Genomic DNA, 21966 nt, shown 5'->3' with positions numbered 1-21966 from the left:
CTCACAGGGCTCTGGCAGGAATAAGGCTCTCCCCCGTGTGGCCCCAACCCAGGCCCAGGATCTCCGTCCGCGAGAGGACATAGGGCCCACCCACCGGCTCAGCTGGGGCACCTGCTGCGAACCTCGTTTTCCCGTGGCCCGTGTATGCGGCTGCTGTCCTTGGTTATACTCACTGTGGTTTTCTTAAACGCGCCCCCCCCCGTAAGAACCGGAGAGCAGGCTGTCTCCTATCACAAGCCATTATTCCCTCCTATACCTTTTAAGCCTTTTTAAACATGTTTTTATTTTTTAAAGTATTTTATTTATTTATTTGACACACAGAGAGAGATCAGAAGCAGGCAGAGAGGCAGGCAGAGAGAGAGGGGGAAGCAGGCTCACCCGATGCGGGGCTCGATCCCAGGACCCTGAGATCATGACCTGAGCTGGAGGCAGAGGCTTAACCCTCTGAGCCACTCAGGCGCCCCTTAAACATGTTTTTAAACTATCACATATTTTTCCTTTTTATATAGAATAAGTTACTTCTGTGGCTGCTTGAAATTCATTCGGTTGTTTGCTCTGGTGACATTACGGACACACGTAAGCCGGTTCCCGGAGCGAGGTACCTCTTGGCCCGCGCAATGGCGGATGGAAACCGGGGGTGTGGACACTGGGAGAGGGACGCGGAGCCGTGGTTTCCCACAGGACACGCTCCTTCCTCTCCACGCCTTTCCTTCCACCCCTGGGAGAGCCAGACCCAGCTCTCTTTAGGCCGGGGGGAAGAGGGGTAAGTGCCGCTGCCGTGTTCGGAGGAGGACCTGCTCTGAGCCCGCTGTGTCCTCGCGACATCTATTGGGTCTGGGGTCCGGAGCGAGCCCGAGACTTCGCTTCCACACGACGTTCCCCACAGTTCTGGGATCGATCCTCAGGCAAACGTATGTGAGCCTTCATCGCCTGCTCTCCGTCGGTCCTCCTCCCCTCCCCTCCCTCCCTCCCCCTCCCTCCCCCTCCCTCCCCCTCCCTCCCCACTCCCTCTGCTGCGGGTGTTAGTTTTTACAGCTCGCCCTGCTTCAAACCCCCCGCTCTAGGGCCCACGGGTTCGTTCTGTGGCCTTGGGCCCCCGACGGACGACGTCAGAACAGTGGGCAGAGGGAACGGGAAGGGGGTCTGAGCAAGGGCTCGGGAGACAGTACAGTCTAAAACATAAAATAAGCCCGTGAGGTTCAGTGGAGGGTTTGGATTGCCGGGACGCCTGTATAGCTCTTCCTCGTTTGGGGCTGTTGGCGGTGTTCCCGGGCCTCAGGCACCGGCGGTTCACTGAATGTACTTGGAAAGGGCCTCGTCTGCGTACGCGGCGTCTCCGCTCTTACCGGCCTCCCTCACTGTCCCTCGGAACCCGCGAGCAAGCGCCCATCACGGGCCACGTGGCTCAGACACTGCTGCTCCCTGTGGGGAGGGGAACCTGCTCTCCAGAAGCCTTGGGCCCGGCCGGGGAAACCACAGTCAAACCATAAGGTCGTCAGTCTTTGGCATCAGATTGGCTCATTGTAACCCTGTGGGTTGCGAGTTACTGGGAATCTCTGGCTTTCCGTTCGGCAGTCTACATACGTGTGTCACCCCCTTTCAGACTGCGGTCTGGCTAGCGCAGGACGGGGCAGTCACTGTCCCTGGGGTCTCCCTATGGCCGTGCGGCTCTCTTCATCCTGACCTCTGGTGCGTGTGTGCGTGTGTGCCGGGGCGTTCAGGTTACGAATGAGAGCTGCTCTGGGACCCCTGGCACGGTGTCCTAAACGTTCTGCTCCCAGTGTATGGCTCTGTGGACGGCATTTTGGGGCCCACGAATTTGTATGTTGGAATGCCGATGTCCGGGGTGTTGATGTGAGAAGGCGGGGCCTCTGGGAGCTAATGAGGGCCTGGCGGTGGGGCCCTCCCCATGGGATCAGTGCTCTTGGAAGAGGCGCGTGGGCTCCCTTTCCACCGTGCTAAGCACTCGGGGAGAAGGTGGCCTTCCGCGAGCCGGGAGAAGACCCCTCAGCAGAACGCTGCCACTCTGGAGCCCTGATCTCGGATGGCCAGCCTCCCGCGGTGTGTGGAACGTGTGGGGTAGATGTGTGCTGTCTGGGCAGCCCGGTCTGGGGGGATGTGTCGTAGCCACTGAGCTAAGCCGGGAAGGGTCGAGCGCAGGTCCGTGTGTCGTTCTGCGCCCGGACAGGCCTGTGAGCTGCACTTCTCCTTTCCTGCCTGCGTTTCTCCTTGGCTTTCACCGTCCGTTGCGTGAACCCTGCAAAGTCACCCATGGAAACGGGCTACCAGGGGAAGCGTGACCGTCTTGCTGTAAAGAGGTGTTTTCAAATGAGGATTCGCCGTTATCGTAACAAAACAGGAGCAGCGGATTTCAGCGCCGGATTTCTTGGTATCTCTCCCAGTTATCGGGTCTGTTTTATGCACCGGGTGACGTGCATTTTTCAGAAGATGCGCTAAGCTCGTGCGGTAGGAGCGGGACACCTGTGGTGAGTGCCGTGAACTCTGTGTTTCTTAAACTAAACAGAAGAAAGAAACTGTGGTTTTGGGTGGTACTTGTGTTGGGTTACAAGCATCCCCAGCTGCACCCACAGCGTGGGCGGGCGGGGCGAGGGAGGGGCGCCCTGGGTCAGGGTTGGGCTCGGCAGCAGCGGCTGCAGCGGGGTCTTCCCTCGGGCTGCAGCCCCTCCTGGGTTATGGGACGTGAGTGAGACGCCCCTCACAGCTGGGACGTCCTCAGCCGACGCAGAAACCCACCCCGTGACGAGCTCCGGGGCTGTCCCGCACAGGAGACGAGATCTGTGTGCCCTGCTAATCTTTCGGACGGGAACTGTATCAGGTGGGGTGGCTTTGGCTGCAGCTACAAGGAAGCCGGGGCTCCCACTGGCTGACCCCTGAGGAAGGGACATGACGTCCCAGGCAGGGCAGACACGGAACCCTCCCATCGCCGCGACTCCTTGGGCTACAGAAGATGTGGGCATTCTGCCCCAAATGGCAGTGTCCGTGCAGGGCCTCCTTGAGACCTGGGCCCGCAGTGGGCTGCCTCCCATCCTTGGCCCTGTTGGTTAGCTCTCCGTTCCTCAGTCCCCGGGAAGATGCGTCAGCTCGGGGGGACACCACAAGGCACCTTGGGCTGGGGCCTGAAACAGCAGACCTTGCTTGCCATGGTTCTGGGGGCTAGAATTCCGAGTCGGGGGGTCCCCATGGTTGCGATCTGGTGAGAGCCCTCTTCCTGGCTTACAGACAGCTGCCCTCCCGCTGTGTGCTCAAGTGGCAGGCGGGAGAGAAGGAGACCCCCGCAGACAGGCAGCGAGGGACAGGCCCGCCCTCCCCACCTCCTGTGACCCTGAGCACCCCCAAGCCCGTCCTCCTAACCTCCTAACCGCCCGACCTCAGCTGAGTCGGGAGGACATAGACGTTCAGCAGGAGGGGACACAGTGCCGCGCACACATGTGCCATCTGGAGTCCTGCCATGGTGGGTGTCGGCCGTGACCGTGCACTCGGGAAGGCCTCGCTGCCCGGGAGGGACGCGCGCAGTGGCTCTCGGCCACAAAGACATCTGGGGCTTGCAACGTCCCTACTCACGAGAGTCCTCCTCTTCCTTGCAGTGTCACGTGGGAGCCCACGGGGGACGGGAAGAAGGTCATCTCGCTTGCGGACAACCACATCCTGCTGTGGGACCTGCAGGAAAGCTCCAGCCAGGCCGTGGTGAGTGACAAGCTTACAGTTTTGACATTGATTATGAAACACTTGATGAGTGGACAGAGTTACCCGTCGGAGAACTGCACGACGGGCTCTGCGGGGGAGGCTGCCTCCGGGCCCTGCAGAGAGCACACAGACCTGAAGGTTGACAAAAGCCCACCCTCGGACATGATTTGTCCAGAAGAGTCCGTGGGATATTCGGACATATACTCTCTTGTTCCAAGTGTACCGTCTTCTCAGTGACCAGGTTTTCGAAGTCTGGTTACAGTCCCTTTTGGTTGGAGTGCTCATAAAATACAATTTCATGGTGCTATGAGCTTCTTCCCATGTGAGTTGTAAAAATGACAGTGCTCCGCGGCCCCGCTGCCCCACAGCCTCTGACCCTGGTGGCCTGTGATCCCCCTGTGACCGCCCTGGGGCCTTGACCCCCTTGTGGCCCATGACCCCCCCAGCCCCCTGTGGTCCATCAGCGGATCCTCCCTCACTGGCACGCGTGCGCCTTCCCGCGGCCGCCGTCGCCACACGGGGCGGGTATGGCCGTGGGTCCGCCAGGGGGCACCTCCCTGCCGGAGCCGCAGGACCCACACCTCGCCCTCAGGGCTCCGTTTCCGAGGACGGGAGTGCCTGGGTCCTCACGGCTCCCCACAGGCCGCGCGTGTCACACCATTTAGGAGTCAGCGCTGGCTTTCTTGGGAACCGGTTTTGCTTTCTGGTTGTCGTCGCCTCCAGTACCTTGTCCTCCGGAGTAGACGTGTTGCTGATCGGTATAGTTCATGTTTGATTCCTTAGAATTTCCACTTTAAATTATGACTTTTATATTGCGTTTGTGATCTCGTCGCGTTGGTTTACATCCAAGTAACGCCTTCAGAGAGAAAAATCTAGAGCCTTGACAGAGCTTGTGGTGGCACTGGTACTGAGGGCGCCCCACGGCCACGCGTAGCAGGAGGGCCGGGGCAGCGTGTGAGGGATGGATTTCTGTAGCGGTGGCTCCTTGCGTGTGGCTTTGTTCCCGTGATGCGGCGCTAGCTCTTCTCCCTCGCAGTTTGTCTCGGTACTAAATCCTCTTGGGCAGGCGGTGGAGATGGTGTGAAGAATGATGGTCGCCATCGGTACATGGCTTCAAAGGCAGACCCTTCAGAATGTTAGTGTCTTAAAACTCCACGTGGTCAGAAGGGAATTTCCTAGCCTTCCACGTAAACTTAAGAGTTGGTCTGTCCTTGTAGCGTGTAAGTAATATTTAAAGGAAAGAATCAGTATTTTTATTGAGGAAAGGATGTATTTGTATATCATAGAGTAGAATGTAATTGTCACCCAGATTTTAGAGCGGAGCAGGAAACTGGAGGGTCCCACAGTGCCTGGGGCCGCAGCTCCGGGGGGAGGCAGTGCGGGATCCTCCTGGGAACCAGCCTCAGGGTCCGAGTCTCCGTTGGCCGCAAGCACCCTCCCATCCCCCACCGACTCCCCTCTCGAGGGTGGCCCTGTGTAGCCAGAGACCCGAGGCGGGCAGGGCACAGTGCTGTCCTGATGGAGTGCAGGTCACCGAGATGCTGGGGGGAGCCGTGGGCTGGGGAGCCTTGCCGGGCGGGAGGGGCCAGGGAAGAGGTGAGCCCTGGGTGTGCGCGGAGCCCACAGCCGGTCCTGGAAGCCGACAGGGGCTTCTCTCCAGACCCTCGGCCGCCTCGGAATGATTTTATGGTAGGGTGATTAATCTGTAACTTATTTTCTGCAGAGACCAATTTAGTTTTCTCTCCTTCGTTTTTATCTGCCCTCAGCACTTCTGTCAATACCACTTGGCGGCCCTCGGCCGTGGTATTTAATACCGAAACCTTCCTATCGATTCCGGCCGTCTTCACACCCAGCTCCTCCGTTTTTTTTATCGTTGGAGGATATTGCCTTCTGTGGTGAATCTAATCTTATGCTCGCTGCATCATTACCTTTTGCAATTAAATTGGAGGTTCTCTGCCATTTATAATCATTAGCAGAGCCCAGGGGAGGTCTGCAGGGGGAGGGTGCACGGGGTCCCGGCCCCGATGAAGGCCGAGGGGATGCCTCCCTGTTTCGGAGTGTGCTCATCCGTCTCCGGGGCCTCGCGGCTCTCAGCCGCTGTGGAAATAAATAGCTTTCCAGGTGCGGCAAGCGGCAGAGCGCAGAGAAGACGGTGCCTTGGGAGTCGGCTGTCCTCTTCCTCTGACCGTGCGTCAACACGGGGGTTTCTCAAGGGTGAACCCAGGGTGTCCCCTGCTCAGGGACACAGGGCCTGAAGGCACTGACGTTCCAGAACGCCTCTCAGAAGGAGAATGGGTTTCAAGGACACAGCGCTCTTGCAGAAATGCTGTCATGTGAGGTCTAAAGCCTACGGCAGAAGCGACTGCGCATCAGTGTGGGGGCGGCAGGCGGTGGCAGGAAAATTATTCAGAGCAGGTCGGGCCACTTCCGCTGTGCCTGGAAATATCAAACATGCGTTTGTTTGTGGGGCGGAGAGTGCTGGGCAGGAGCAGGAGGTGCCCTCGGGATGAGCGGGCCGGGCCCCCAGGTGCCCCTTCCTCCCGGGAGCCTGTGTGTTGCCTGCCACACCGTGACCACGCTTCACGCCCGGCCCGCTGTTCGCCACGGGCGGCCCCGAGGGGAACAGAAGCTCTTTTCCTGGCTGGGGTCGGGTGCCCGTTCCAGCACCGGCGTGAATGTTGCAGGGGCCCTCCCAAGTCTGCCCTGGGGTGACGGGGCCCACATGGGGCCGCGTGTCCAGGCCCCCGGGGCAGCGCGGCAGGTCCACCAGGTGGGTGTGGGAGGATGGGACTCCACCCCACGCGAGGGACCTTCCCACGCCGTGGCCCCTGCTCTCTGTCCCGTCTTCTCCGCGGGGCCTCTTGCAGAGGAAGGGCCTTTTTTTGAACAGACTTCATTCTTTAGAGTGGTTTTATGTGGTTCACGACAAAAGTGAGGGAAAGGCACAGAAGCTTCTCCCAGGCTCACATGCACACAGCCTCCCCGCAGTCAGCATCCCCAGCAGAGGCGACGTTTGCTGCCCTCGATGGGCCCCCGGCCGGGGACTGTCCTCCTTTCTCTGGTCTGACGGCCCAGGTCTCCACTGACCTAGCAGCTCTTTCCCCGTCTGACGGCAGAGGAAGCCGCCGGGCACGCGTGGAGCCTGTCCCACGGGCACGGTCTCCCTCAGCGCGCGGCGGCCAGTGGCAAGGGCATGGCAGGAGGGTCCGCGAGGTCCCCAGGCACCCACCGTGTGCCTTCTCAGTTGCAAGAGGGCTCACACGGTGCGTTGACAAATGTTGGTCCCGCATGATTTTGAAGCGGTCCACGTAAGAAAGACACTGATTTTAAAGGAGGCCACGTAAAGACACAGACCTCGGGGTCACAGAGGTCAGCTCCCTCACTGGACACTCGAGAAGACGGAGCCTTAGGAGCCGGGGAGGTCCTGGAGAAGGTGCGGTTTGAGGGACAGATTTGCGGCTGCTCTCCTGACCCCGCCCCGCCCCACGGTGGGCTTGTCGCGGCCCCGGCATGCGTGCGCTGCATGTCCAGAGCCGGAGCCTTGGTTCTCGCCGGTCTTCAGTGGCCGCATTCACGTCGAGGGTGGGTGTGAGTGTTAGAACAGTGAACACTTGTTTGCAGCAAACCCAGTAAATAGGGTGCTGACCGGGCTTCATCAGACTGGTCCACAGAAAACGGGTTAACACTCTGGGAGCTGGTTTTCTGCTGAGCCTCGGAAAAAGGCATTCAAAGTAGCTGAGCACCGTCCGCATCCTGGACCTTCCGTTGACTACGCTGCCGACAGCAGCCGCTGCGGTGTGCTTTGGGATGGTCGTTTAAAAAACCGTAATTGTCAAGAAAACATGGAGTAGTTTCCTAAGTTGTGTATCTTCATGTAGCGTAATAGCTACAAACAGCTTTGATTTTATAAATACCAGGGACAACTAGGGTTCTTTGGTCTTCCGTTAGGTCTTGGAATCATCAAATACAGATCAGGCTGGGTGTTGGTGTCGGGCAAGCATTTGCTTCTCAAGCTCTCAAAAGATTTTTTTCTAGTAAGAGCAGATGATAGAGTGAATAGTACGTTTGGCAAACCAAGCGTGCTGAAGGGAATGCCGCGGTGAGTGGGACCCGTGCCCCTCAGTGGGGCTGGACTCTGAATTCAGAGACACAGCCTCGGCCTTCCTGTGGTTCACCTCCCAGTGTGAGGGTCCGCAGGGTAGAGGTATGGAAATCCAGTTTGTGGCGTTGCGGTGATGGGCTGGGACGGGCGTGGGCCGGCCACCCGGCCGGGGCAGCGGTGGGCACGAGGCTCAGGAGGGGGATGAGGGCTGCGGCTCTGTGCCAGGAGCCCGGCAGCCTTCTGAGCCACATCAGGTCCCGTTTCAGCCACTCACTCCCCTGTGACCTGGGCAGGTGGCGTGGCCTAAGACTCAGTGTCATCGCTGGAGAGCCGGGACTGGTTTCCACATGGATCCAGTCGGGCGATATCACAGTGGGTGTCACATGGTGGTAGCCTGCCCCACAGGGCCTGGGGCGTGGCCAGCCACCCACACGTGCCCGCCGGACAGCTGGCCGGCTGGGTGGGCGGAGGGAGCCCGGCAGGAGCGGAAGGATGGCCCGGAGGAGGACGGGAGGGATGGGGCGCGCAGAGCGGCGCGAGGGCACAGTTGAGAACTGGGTCAGGAGTGAGGGTCAGGTCGGCGGGATCGCGGTGCCAGGGCCGGAGGTCGAGAGGAGAGAAGCCGAGGCACAGAAGAGCAGTGTGCGCCCCTCCTGCTTCAGTCGTGCCCCAGCCTGCAGGTGAGGGCCGCGCTCAGGCGGGAGACGCGTCGTCATAGCAGCGCTTCCGGCCTTTCCAGCCTCCGTCGTTGTTCCTCAGAGGCGCCCCCGCGCATCAGCTGGAACAGAGCGCCCTCTCCGCCGGGCCACCGGAGTCCAGTCGGCGTGATGCGACCATTTTCCATATTCTCATCCACCTCGGAGAGGAAAGTTAAATCCGCACGCATGACCTTTCCTGTTTCGAGCGGGGAGCCAAGGTCAAGCCGGCAGCTGTGGGGACGGGACACACCCTTTCCCCTTCAAAGAGACCTGAGGTTTCGGTGCAGCAAAGGGGAAAAGCCCTTTTAGTTCTGTTCTTTCTGCAAATAGAGTCCTGGTTGAAATACGCTAAAAATAAATGTAAAACGACCTCAGATCGCCTCTCCAGTGCTGTCTCTAACGCCCTGTGTGCATTTCCTGAACATCGGAGGGCGCTGGCTTCCGGGAGGCGGGGGACAGAGTCCCTGGTGGGGCTTGGGAGCCGCCGGGCCCGCCAAGCAGTGGAGCCCATGCAGCCACACCCAGGGGCGGGGACGCCCACCCCGGGACCTGGGGAAGCCTGGGATGCGGGCGGGGGGATGGCAGGACCCACCTCGGCCTCCCTGCAGCCCCTCTCCACTCGCCTTGGCAGCGGGGGGTCCTGCCCCTGCTGTCCCTGTTCCCTGCCGCCTTGCCCTTCCTCCCCTTCCCTGGCACATCCCGAGGGCAGTGACGGGCTGGGCTCTCCTGCTGAGTCTGCTCCCACCGGCTCCGTCGTGTCCCGTGACTCACCCTGCACCCCGGAAGACAGGAGCGGCCCCTGCCTTCGGCCCACCCCCGAAGATAGACCGGAGCTCTGCCTGTCGGCCGCGCTCTTCAGGGGTCATTTAATGTTTGCGGCCCTGCGGGGTGGGCTCTTGAATACCTCCATTTCCGTGGCCCGGGTTGGTGAGGGTGCCGGGGAGTGACAGGAGCAAAGCCGGGTTCAAAGGGACTGGGTCACTTCTCCGGTCACTTGGGACCAGGTGGGGCTCCAGCTCAGGGGGTTCACGTTCAAGGCTGGGGCTGGAATTTCCCGGCTGAGAGAGGTAGAGGACACTCCCACGACATTCCCAGGGGTGGGCAGGGGCTCGTGGCAGAGCCCGACCAGGAGCAAAGGGGCTCTGGCAGTGGTCACGGCTCGCATGGGAGCCCGGGCATGTCGGTGGGACTTGGCCGTGTGGGATGCTCCTACCCCTCATGCTCTGAGAGCCAGGGCCTGCCATGGCTACGCCTGCTGCCTTCCCGCCAAGGAGGTGCAGAGCAGCTCCTCCACGATCTTCGGAGGTGGGCAGCATGTGTCTTTGGTCCCCAGCACACTCACCACCCCGGGCCACGGTGGCCAGCAGTGCCGCTTCTGTCTTCGGGAGCCTCTGGCCACGTGCACTGCTCTCGACAGCACAAGATGCAGCGTTTCCTTCGTCAGAGTCGTGTTCCTTTGTCTGTGGCCTGGCGGCGGTTACAGCTCTGAAGAGCAGCTCATGGGGTCGCTTTAGTCATTCCTTCTGGGGTGGGAGGCCCTGAATAGTTGGGCTCAACATCAAAAACCAGGTGACTGTGTGCCGTGCACTCTCTGGGGTTGTGGCTGAGCTGTCTCCGGTCACTGGGAAGCCAGAACACGTGGCTGCTTAGCCGTAGCGCATAGGCTGTGCCGGCTGCCCTGAGCAGGCCTCCAGACGTCGATGGCGAGCTTTCAGAGTGTCGCTAAAATGGACCCGGGGCACGGAGTTTCTATTGCCCAGTTAGATCACGCGCTAGAGTGAGCCCAGGAGTCGAAGCAGGAGGCTGGTCCTGCCCCTGCCCCACCGGCTGTGTGACCCAGGGTGAGGCGCCCACCCACTCGGGGTCTCAGGTTTCCCAGCTGCGAAGGCAGGGGGCTCGACCGACCCGTCCTGCAGCTGCTGGGATTCACTCTCCGTCTCCCCTCTCCTCTGGTCGGCACCTGTGTCTCTTCTCTAGCTCTAACAGGTGTCTGCAAAGGTGGCTGCTTCCTATGGCCCCCATGTGTCGGGGCAATGTCCGTGAGGATGTCAGGGACCTAGAAGCCGGGCGGCCCTCAGGTCCCTCATGTGGCTCTGGTGCAGGTGTTGGCAGCTGGGTCTCGTTTGAGGACTCGACCGCGGACGGGGGTGGCCCCAAGCTCTGAATGAGGTTATGGCAGGATGTGGTTGGCCCGAGGGCCTGGGCTCCTCACTTCCTGCACGTGGGCCTCTGAGCGTGGCAGCCAGCTTCACCGAAGCCAGGGAGACAGGGAGAATGTGAGCTAATGTCATCGTGGGACATCCCTCAGCACGGAGGACTCTGCTGTTTGACGGCTGACACCAGCGAGGGGCCACGCAGGCCCTGAGGAGCTGGGTGCTGCCTGCCTCCCGTGGGCTGTCCTACCTCCCGCCCTCGTGCCGACGGGCTGCCCTTCCCCGGGCTCTGCTGCCTCCGCCTGCCTCGGCCTGCATCGCCTCGCCGTCCTGTTGGTCTGACACCGAGCACCACCCCTAGCCCAGCGGGGTTGTTTTCCGGCTCTGCTTTGTTCAGGCAAGAATCCCTCCATGCTGTCTTCTGCTGAGTCAAGTTCTCTGCCGCCCCAGAGGCTGTCCTGGGTCCCGAAACTTCATGATCCCTTTGTCTGGCTGCGCCAGCCCACCTGGTCTGTTTTCTCTGCAGTGTCTGGACCCCCTTATAACTCACACCATGGCCCGCTGTGAGTTGGCTGTTGTTGATGTGCAGTTATGAAATCTCTGTGCCTTGCCGTTCTCTGTGAAATGGGTGTGTTAGGGTGTACGTCCTGTGCCCGCAGTGATTCCGCCGGGATGGGACAGCAGTAGCTGATGACCCACTGGCGTCACCAGTGGAGTTGAATGCTGCCCCTTGCGCTGGGTGAGATGTGGGCCAGGCCACCAATCATCCCCCTAAACCCGTCCCTCTGCTATGCTCAGTGTGGTGGGGCCCCTCGATGCACTTGCTGACGGGTGCACGGCTGCTTGCTGGTTGGTCATTGGGTTCATTCGTCCCTAACTTGCTTCCGCCAGCCGGCGTCTGGGGGACTGTTCTTGTGGCGTGGGCTCTGGAGACACCTTGTCTTCGGGGAGTCCCGGTGGGTCAGCAGTGATGCGAGTGCTGACAGCCGGGGGACGAGGCTCACGGGTCTTCCCTGTTGGGGGCCACGCCATGACCCTTCTCCATGGTGGCCTCACAGAAAAGTCGCTCCATCGAAGGTACGTGACGTGTCTTCTGAAGGTGCAGCCTCATGTTTTTACGTTTCTGAAGAGTTTGATGATGAATCAGTATGTTTAATAGAAGATTAATTGGAGCACTGAGTGCTGATTAGTTAGAAAATATACTCAGCCCTTTCACAGTCCCTGTGAAAGGATCTTACTCAATTCCATCTTCAGAAAACTGAAATCGCACCTGTAGGTATTTTGACTTAATTTTTTTTCCATAATGGGAAACTATGAAACGATTTCTTAGCTGATACCGTGCACGTGGAGGTTAAACGAGTGAGAATAGCCAAGCCAAGCATGAGCTCACTGTGTGTCTCTAACATACATTTTGGAGCCATTTTTAGCATCCGAGGTCGTGTTGCTTCTCTGGAAAGCAAGCCCGTCGCTCCTCCGGGACAGTTTCTCTCCGCCTCCTGCCTGATGGCTCCTGCTCACCTTCCTCACGTGGCCCAGGGGCTGGGTCCCTGTCCTGAGTTTCCTGTCGGCAGTTGTCTTTCTTCTGTGGCTTGGCGGTGGCGGCTCTGGTGTGGTGGGTCCCCTGTGGGCCCTGTGTGAGACGGCCCGCCACGGACCCTCATGCCTCGCGCTCCCCAGGGGCCCCGGTGCCAGGTCATTGGGAGAGTTGGAGGGGAAGAGCGGGTCGAGCTGCGTCCTTCGTCTGTTGCTCCGGGCGTGGTTACTGGGCAGTTTGTCCCTTCGCGTCACCCCCCTGCCGCTGGCTGCTGTTGACTGGCCCTCGTGGCACCTGACAGGCTGAGCCGGGCCAGCCCTCCCTGGGAGTTTTGTGATGAGTCTTGGGGTTTGCTTGGGGTGTCCGTGTGGGGTGTCATGGCCTGGTGCCGTGAGGACGCTGGTCTGGGGGGCGCCAGAGAAGCCCCGAGTGGGTGTGGCAGGTACAGGAGGGAGATGTGGGGGGCCTGGTGGTTCCTGACATCGCCCTGAGAGCCGGGGGGTCCTGGCTCCCCGGCAGCTCCCTTTCCTCTTCCCCCAGACATTGCCCCATGACCGCTCCCCGTCCTCAGCTCTTACCACCACCACAGGACTGGCCTCAGGCCCTGTGCTCCAGGTCTGCCCCATGCTGCCGCCCTTGGTGGCTCTCTGTGGTCTCCAGGACCTCTGGGCGCCCATGTCGGCCTGGTACTCATGGGCACCAGTGGCTCTGGCGCTTGATGCAGCTGTCCCCGGCCTGGCCAGGCTCTGTGTTCTCTGCTTGGGTTGTGTGTCTGACCTCTGCCTCTGACCCCAGCTGCTGTCCCTTCATTTCTGACTTTCTGCACGCTCAGCACAGCCCCGGCCTCCTCAGGGACGGCTGCTCCCTGCATGATACACCACGTCAAGAAGGCAGGAAAAAGGTGTGTTTTTGGAGAAGGGTTTTCTGGGACAAGATGAGCCAGGAAAGCTTGCCGAGGAGGGGGTGGGGCAGGGGAGTGTGTCCTGGGTGGGCGGCCATTGCCGCAGGGCTTGCTGGAGTGAGGGGTCCCTTGGAGAAGTCCCATCTCGACACATGTGTCCTCCATCACATTTCTTACATGGGCCGGTCTCCCCAGAGAGGAGGCGGCGCGCTCCCCTGCGGCTCTAATTGAATCCCCTCGCTCTGCCCGCAGACTGTGGGGCTGCCCCAGGCCTGTCCACGTCGAGTCTGGGGGCTCGCCCTGACCCTGTGCCGCAGGGGCCCTGATGAGCACTGAGATGGGCTGCAGGGCCAGGACAGTCACAGGGACGCTCCCTGTCCCCCGGGACTCGGTCAAACCTCCCTCAGTTCCCGCCCAGGGCTCCTCCAAAGAATGAGGCTGGTGTTCAAGGTAACAGGAATGGGGTGCTGCGCCCAGGGGACGGGTGTCCAAGAGCTCCGGGGACGCCTCTCCCTGCCGAAGTCACTGTGTGGGCAGAGGGTCAACCCCCAGATTGGAAGAATGGTGTGGCCAGTGGAAAACCTCTTCCATCAAGGGCCACGTGGGCCTGTGGGCAGGGACACGCGTGGTGGGAAGCTCTTATTCCCGCTCATGACCAGGAGCCCCTTGTCTCTCAGGACACGGCCGTGCTGGCCCAGAGACAGCCCCAGCGGGTCTCACAAGGCCTTGGTCAAACCTTTGGAGAAAGAGCCTGGAGGCCTGCGAATGGGAGACGCGTGTCCTGAGACCGGCGTCCGTCTGGGCACCACGGGTGGGAGGCGTGTGCCCTGAGACTGGCGTCTGCCCGGCACGCGTGTCTGGGACAGCCGCACCACCCGGTCTGAGTGCGGCTTTGGTGAGGCTGGTGTGCGAGGTGCCCGGTGGTGCCGCCTTCCGGTTGGAGCCCATGATCCGGGCACAGCCTAGCAAGTCCTGGTCCATACAGGGCCTATTCATACGTTTTCTGTTTTTTGCTGTGCTCAGTTTGATGGTTTTTTTCCCCAAATAAGGTGCAAATAAAGGCAAAGAAGCGAAGACAGAGCTTCTTGATTATTTTCAGAAATTATTTCCAAAAATTATTTTCAATAATAGCCTGTGAATATAGGATGTCCTCTTAAATTTTCAGAAAAAAAGTTTACATTCCTGTTTTTTCTCCTTCCCTTTTCTGAAACACTACCAATTCCCAGCTGGCCAGCTCGGCGTCCCTGGAAGGGAAGGGACAGCTGAAGTTCACCTCCGGACGGTGGAGCCCTCACCACACTGGCACCCAGGTGGCCACCGCGAACGACACGACCATCCGAGGGTGGGACACGCGGAGCATGAGGTCAGTGATGGCGTGACCCCGCCGACGCCCCCTCTCCGTCCGCGAGGGGCGGTTCCAGGTCACACGTGCCTGGGGACACCCGGCTTGTCGGTCTTCGTCTGGTTTTGTGCAGGAAGGCACACGTCTTGTTTTGTGTCTCTGCCCCAGCTTGAGCTTGAGCCAGCAGCCCCGTGGGGCCCAGTGTTCCTCCCCTGCCCATTTACTGTCTCGTGTGGCTGTCCCTGGAGTGAATGGTGGCTGTTGTCGTGAGAATCAGGATTGGGATTTGAAACATCTCAGCAAGGAGAGGGGGACCGCCGGCTTGTCGGTCCCTGTGATTGGAGAGCACAGGTGGGCAGGCGCGGCCCCAGGTGAGGCCTGTGACTGTCGCTGTGCCTTTAAGGGCGGCACCTCTCGGGGAAGCGCGGTTTGTCATGTAAAGTCATTATGCGCTGCAGCCAGCGGTTCTAATGGAACAAATAAGAGCGATTTTTCTGTTCCAGGTGTGGTTTGATAGGCAAAGGAGTGATGGTGTGCACATCTGTTGCCGTGGCAACGGGAGCCGAGCAGCCGCTGTTAAGATACAGTTTACCCCTGAGCACGTAGTAATTTATCACCAGGCTGCGGAGACGCCTGTCTCCGAGTCACGGGTGCTGCCCTCGGGGGGGTGGGCACAGCTTTAAATTTAGGTCCATGGCCTCTCCGAAAACTCAGAGGCCAATAAATAATCAGTTGCCACTTCCTCAGGGTGCGTGGATCTGCTCGAGGGGGTTCACTGCGGAAGCGGAGAGCCAAGGGCGTCGGCCCAAGGAACGTGCTTCGGGAGAGCCGTTTCTGCGGGTCCCCGGGCCATCAGTCCCTGTGCACACCTTGTTCTTTAAAGGACACGAGGAGGTTCTATACCCAATGCAGGACGTTACACGCCCCCCACAACGAGAGCAGACATGCTCTGGGCGGCCGGAGCTCCGTCCCCCTGGCCCTGCCCCCAGGCAGGGTTCTCACTGATTATTGCTTCTCCTTTTGTGAGTGGCTTTGGTTTTATTTAGCCAAGATGCTTTGGATGTTTCTTCTGGAACACATTGTGCTTTGGTGTTGACATCACTGACCCCCAGGCCACGCAAAGACCCTGGGCCGGTGCTCTGTGTGTGTGGGACTGTCCGCTTAGCACCCACCAACCTGCCAGGATTTTGTGTTGTACAGATGCCAGTTTCCCTTGGAAGGTCTTCTGGGTTTTGGGTATCTTCTTTTAGGAAAAGATCTGAGGATATTGGAAAAGTGTGGGATGTAAAAATCATTTCAAGATAAAAAAGTGGTTTAGGGTCAGGAATTGTGGCGTGGGAGAAGATGGAAGGGAGTGAGTTTACCCGCGTCGAGGGTGGAGGGGTGCGCACTTGGCATGGCTGTGGGATGTGCAAGGTGATCACAGGAAGCCAGGCTGCCTGCTGGAGGCCTGGGAAGTGGGAGGGCTTGCTGGGGAAACTAAGTCACCCCTGGGGGAGAAAATGCACAGAGCAACATGGTCAGCAGTGCCTCGCCCCCTCGCAGCCGGGTCCGGGACTTTGGTTCCAACCCTCGTCCAGCCTCTCTGGTGACCTGCGTGTCCCCCCCACTCCCCGACCCCGTTTGGGTTTCTGACATCAGAAGGGCGTCAGACTGATGGAATGTTCTCATTCCACACCCGTGGAGGAGCGGCTTGGAGCATGGAGGTCAGGTGTGTACAGGACTGGACACATACATGCCTGTGCCTCATGTGCACGTGTGTGTGCATGTGTGTGTCCATGCGTCTGTGCCGTGTGCATATGGGCGTGCATACACTGTAAACAGCCATGTGACCGTCGTACCTGGGTCTCCTGGGGCACGGGCCATGGTGGAGGTGCTCCGTGAAGTGCTGAGTGGACAGACGGCCCAGCCCTGACCCACACCTTCCCTTCATTGCTTTTTATTGCTTTTCCAGTGTTTTCGTCCTTCTGTCCGTCTGTGTCTCCCAACACACCCGCACTGTCCCGCCAGCCTGCTGCCGGCCGTTTGCTTTCCTTGTCCATGTCCTCCTGGGACCCGGTCAGCACTCCTGCGGCTGTCACCGTCCTGCTAACTTGATGTCTTCTCCAGGGGCCAGGTCACACTGGGACAGCCAGGAGCCGGCGTCACCCCACAGCTTCTGGGAGTCACAGATGTGCTCTCGGAGAGGCCTCGGCTGGGTACCCCTGGAAGAGGCACTGAGGGGGAGGTCACCAGGCCTCCTGGAACCCAAGCCGGCCCCGTCGCTTGGGGGAACCCCAGCCTGCTTGGTCATGGTGGGCCGAGCGGTCCCCCGAGGCTGGCAGTAGATGGGGAGCAGGAGGCTGGGCCATTCTGCACCATGGGGTCCCCATGACGCACTTCCTGTCCCGTGTGCCTCCCTTGCTGTCTCACAGCCAGATATACTGCATTGAGAACGCCCACGGGCAGCTGGTGCGCGACCTGGACTTCAACCCCAACAAGCAGTACTACCTCGCCAGCTGCGGGGACGACTGCAAGGTGAAGTTCTGGGACATCCGGAACGCCGCTGAGCCCGTGAAGACCCTGGAGCAGCACTCCCACTGGTAGGGCCCCGGAGCAGCACTCCCACTGGTAGGGCCCCTGGAGCAGCACTCCCACTGGTAGGGCCTCCTGCACGCTGCGGGCGTGGGGTGGCTTGCAGCCTATTTTGCGAACACCTGTCCTGTTTGGAAAGGCACAGACCGGCTTAGTTTGTGCTGCTGTGAATCATTCAGCGCACCCGGTTTGATTTTTCCTAAAGAAATACCGATTCCAGACCCGAATGTTTGTGATTTATAAACATAGGAAAGAAGAAAAACATCGCCTCTATGTTCTCCTGCAGTTGTGCCAGTACGTGTGTGCAAACAGTGTGCACAGAGGTTCGTGCAGCATCGTTGGCCACGCTGCGGAGTGGGAAACCGCTCTCATGCCCATCGGCAGGGCGCGGGCTCGCTCGGTCTGTGGGGATGGTGCTGTGGGTGGGGAGGACACGAGCTCAGTGTGGGGGGCAGATGCTGCCCAGGAGCAGTTGTCACTTCTGACACGTCACATGCTGTTTACCGCATGCTGGGTACTTGCGCTAACGCAGGTGAGAGTCCAGTCCGGGCCGGTGTGCCTGGTGTAAGCTAGCTTTCATCCCAGTGAGGCACGCGTGTGTTTGTGTAAGTGCATGCTTCTGTGTGTGATTGTCTGTGTGTAAGTGAGCTCATGAGGGTGTGTGCGGTCTTGTGTGCGTGTTATTTGTGTAAGTGTGCGCTTGTGTGTGTGATTGCCCATGTGCACGTGAGCTCGTGAGGGTGTGTGGGGCTTGTGTGTGTGTATATGGAAGAAACATCTAGAAGAGTAAGAACAAAACTGCTGTCAGGAGATTTTGCTCAGGCCAGGGTGGGCACATCCCAGGAAAGTGCCCTGGTCTGTGTCCCTAAATTCTTTGAATTACTTACCAGAATCCATGTTTCTGCACTCAGGACATTAATTTTTTTTTTCCTTTTTTGAGAAATTTAAGTTCAGTTAATTAACATATGACATATTACTGGTTTCAGAGGTAGAGGTTGTGGTCAGGACATTCAGAAACCTGGCATGCTGCACAGAGTGCAGTTTCGCCAGGTTCTGTAAGTTGCTGTGGTGGGCACAGTCCGAGGAGAGACGCCATCCTCCGCGACCCCGCGCGCTGGCTGCGGCTCTCCGCTCGGCTCACTGAGCTCGCTGTGGGGCTGGGCCCCCGGGCCCCGTGGCTGCCGCTCGTGGATGTTGCCCTGGGGTTTGGCCCCGTTGCCAGGTCATCTGTACTCTGTCCTTTGCTCCTGGGGCAGTTGTGGCCGTTAGGATTTGGGAAGGCGGGCGGCAGAGGAGGGCGGCCGCGAGCCCTCCTCGCTCTGAGGTTCGCGCTTCCATCCGGTCTCGCCTCTCTTTGCCGGGACCGAAGAGAAGGTTGTAGACAAACATGCAGGAAGTCCGGCCCTCTGCTGGGAGCGTCCCGCGTCCGCCCGTGCGGTCTGGGGTCCGCTGCCCGCGGTCCCGGCGCTGCCCCGTCCAGGAGGGGCCCAGTGGAGCCGAACTGCCTGCTTGCCTCCAGGGTGTGGAACGTCCGCTACAACCACTCACACGACCAGCTTGTCCTCACGGGCAGCAGCGACAGCAGGGTCATCCTGTCCAACATGGTGTCCATCTCATCCGAGCCCTTCGGCCACCTGGTGGACGACGACGACCTGAGTGACCAGGAGGAGCGCCGCCCAGAGGGGAAGTAAGGGCGCTTGCTCTCCGTGCTGCGCGGCTCGCTTCTCCCAGGCCCCTCGCGGCGGAGGCGGCTCCCGTCGGCCGTCTGTGCGTGTGGTCAGGGCGGCCTCCTCCACCGCCGGCTTGGGACTCCCAGTTCTGGGGGATGTTGGTCCCGGCCACAGGGGCGTGGGGGTCGGGGTGGGTTAGCTCATGCCATCTTGTGTGGGTTCTGAAACACAGACCTGGTCGATGTCTGTCCATTTCCTTCTCGAGCACTGTCCAGGGGATCTTAAAGACCATCACTTGTCTTCCAGCGCGGGCTCAGGCAGCAATGAGAGCCCGTGAGCCCCTGTGAGCCACAGGCAGTCCCCAGTGTCCTCGTCTCCGGCTGGGATGGGAGCTGTGTGTCCGGTCGGCGGCCCTCACTGTGGCGGGGTGCGGACTCCAGGCCAGCGCCCTCAGCCCCAAATGCGGGGGATTCCCCGGCACTCCTCACCCCGAGGCTCCGGAGGGAACGTGGGAAGCCTGTTAGCTGTCGTGCCTCTTGGTGGCGAGCTCTCCATCCCTAATTGCATCTGTTTAGGGGCTAACTCTGCAAACCAGGGCTCACACCCCCGGGAAGAGTGGGGCTCCTGGGGACCCGGGACTCCTGTGGGTCCCACTTCTGTTGGCGCAGAGCAGGGGCACCCCGGTCCAGGGCTCGTATCAGAGCCTCGGGCTATGAGCAGAGTGCGACTGCGGCTTCTGTGCGTGGAGGAAGAAGCCGAGAGCCCATGTCTTTGGTCAGTGGTGTGGACTCTAAAACAGGACAGCCCTTGTATTTCGAGTAGATTCTTTCTCGTGAGGGGAGCTGCACGCAGAGGCTCACGGCTCCTGCATCCAGGGCAGGAAGGTCTGGGATAAGCCCCAGTTGCGTTTATCAGCCGAGCTCTACTGTGCCACAGGGCTTGTCCTTCTGCTCGAGGTTCTTTGCTGTCCTGTGGTCCGAATTCTCCCTTCATCTACCGGAGCTTGGCCCAGCTTCGTGTCTGAGAAGAGATCTTGGTATTGGGGCCTTTTCACAGCTGTTTTCTGTCCAAGCACGCAGACACATAGTTAGAAACACGGTCGCCATGGTGTTGGGGCCATGATTGCCTGACCTTCACCAGCTTCTCTGTGCGCAGCCTTGCGGGGGAACAGCAGGCACCTGTGTGGCTCCCAGGGGGGGAAGGCTGGTGGAGGCAGCGACGTCAGCGTGGGTGTCCCCACAGTCCTGCTCCTTTGGTCCGTCCACGTGACTTACTAAACTCAGGAGAATAGAGTCCCCAAGAGAATTCAGGCGGAGTTTGTAACCAAGCCGCGGTGGGCACGGCAGGTCCGTCTGGGGGACGGGGTAGAGGACACAGCACTAGAGGCCGGGGAGAGACCCAGAGGGCGGCTGCGTCGCTGGGGAAAGGCCAGGAGTGCGGAGTAGAGACGGGAAGAAGAGGACAGGGGAGCCGTGGCCTTGGGGCGTGTTCTGGGTGTGGCCACTTAGAATGGACGACGTGACGTCCTGTCTGAGTCGGCAGGGACGTGTGTGTGCTCCGGGCTCACGCGGTGTCACTCGGCACCGTCGGGTCAGGGTCCCTGCAGAAGGAGAGCGGTCGCCCCGATTTACAGGGAGGTGCTGTGGGAGCCCTGGCGGATCGCGCCCGAAGCTGAGACCAGGACCAGGGACCCCTTCCTGCCCAGCCGGGGGAGACTGCGTGCCCTGGGTCAGCTCCGTATCCCTGAGCAGGGCGGGGCTGCGCTGGCTGTCCCCACGGTCCTTTCGGCTTCTCTTCACCCTTTACTCAGCCCTCGTGGGTGTTTGCGGTCACTGTCCCCCGGAACCGCGGGGCCCCGGCAGACTCGCAGGCCCCTGCTCTTCTGTAGCCGGAGAGAACACGGTGTCGGCAGGTGGCTTCCCGGTTCCTCACGGCTGCATGAGGGTGTCTGTGGCCCAGCGCCAGCTGCCATCCGTCTTCCTGTCCCACGGATGAGGGGAGCCAGGCCCCGGGCCTGGGCAGGACGCCCTGCCGCCTGGCTCACACGTGTCTCTGGTGCCTTGTAGGAGCCAGGAGCCTCCACAGGACAGCGTCATCGCGACCTACGAGGAGCACGAGGACAGCGTGTACGCCGTGGACTGGTCCTCTGCTGACCCCTGGCTCTTTGCCTCCCTGAGTTACGACGGGAGGCTCGTCATCAACAGGGTGCCCCGGGCGCTGAAGTATCATATACTGCTCTAGCGCTGCCCCGACCCTCCGCTGGCAGTCCGCGAGGGCGCAGCGGTCCTTGGGGACAGTTTCCCAGGTCGCTCTGCGTCTGGGAGAACCAGCGTTGCTGGTCTCTCCCGCGAGCTTTAATAAGGAACGAGGGAGCTTCTGCCGACAGCGGCCGATCCCACCCGACGTCTCCCCTCGCTGATGGGACCCGTCCTCACTGGGCGAGAGCCGTCCTGCCACAGTCACTGTTTCCTCTCTCCAGGCTCTTTCAGGGTGTTGGGAGTTTCACTAAAAAAAAAAAAAATCTGTTTCCATAGTTTTAATTCCTCTTTCTTTTGAGATTAAGAATAAAATAAAATAAACAAGGCCATGCTACACGGGCTCCTGACTCATTGTTTCAAGAACTCTGCCCCATACCGCCTTGTCTCTGTTCCTGCTCAGAAAGGAGGCCCGTGCATAGAGGGGCTGCTGCACTCCTGCCTCCTGGGCCAGACCTGTCTGTGGACCATGGCGTCTGGGCCACTGGCCTGGGGGGCTCTGACCGTGACCATGAACAGGTGTCATGTCAGCCTCGGGCACGTGGTCCTGCCTGCTGGTCCATACTGGGTCCTGCTCGCATCATGCCTGTGGTACTGGAGGTGCGACTCCTCGTCCCCGAAGTGGCACACCTGCCCTTGGTCCACAAGATCACTCTTCCTTGTGAGATCCTGTCGTGGTGCTGACACCGGCTCCTTGGTAGTCCCAAACCCAGAGCACGTGGACTTCTGCCCGGTCCTCCTCTATGGGCCCAGGGGGAGGGAGGACAGGTGGGGCCTGGGGGAGGGGGAAGATGTTTATTGAGAACTTCCGCATGCCTCCCGTGGGCCAGGCACTGTGCTAGGTGCCACGGGTATGGCAGAGTAAGGCATAGGTCAGGGCCCACCTGGCAGTGTAGACTGCGCTGGGAAACCCCTGTCAGCCAGCTGGTTGTGTATCTGTTCTGCTGGAGGCAGACACGTGGACAGATGCCGGGGCAGTACAGAGCAGGGCTGAGGAAGTGCTGCGGAAGCAGGAGCAGGACGGGGGTTGGG

General features: G+C 60.2%; 1 protein-coding gene across 5 annotated transcripts in view; it reads left to right on the top strand.

Moving 5' to 3' along the window:
* EIPR1 (EARP complex and GARP complex interacting protein 1) overlaps positions 1-21271 on the top strand; it is a 123319-nt gene extending 102048 nt beyond the window's left edge. For 3 of the 5 annotated variants that reach the window (XM_082745479.1, XM_082745481.1, XM_082745483.1), the window contains 5 exons: positions 3606-3705; positions 14320-14456; positions 16850-17017; positions 18529-18696; positions 20746-21271. In XM_082745479.1, the coding sequence (XP_082601605.1) occupies positions 3606-3705; positions 14320-14456; positions 16850-17017; positions 18529-18696; positions 20746-20920 (748 nt within the window). In that variant the 3' untranslated portion in view covers positions 20921-21271. Of the gene's footprint in view, positions 1-3605; positions 3706-14319; positions 14457-16849; positions 17018-17258; positions 18504-18528; positions 18697-20745 lie in introns of those variants that run through there. The other 2 variants (XM_082745482.1, XM_082745480.1) reach the window with 2 other exon arrangements.
* The last annotated feature ends 695 nt before the right edge of the window (positions 21272-21966 follow it).

This window comes from Mustela nivalis (assembly GCF_964662115.1).
Source record: "Mustela nivalis genome assembly, chromosome: 8".
NCBI classification, from domain to species: Eukaryota; Metazoa; Chordata; class Mammalia; order Carnivora; family Mustelidae; genus Mustela; species Mustela nivalis.
This window is presented reverse-complemented; position numbering and strand designations above follow the sequence as displayed.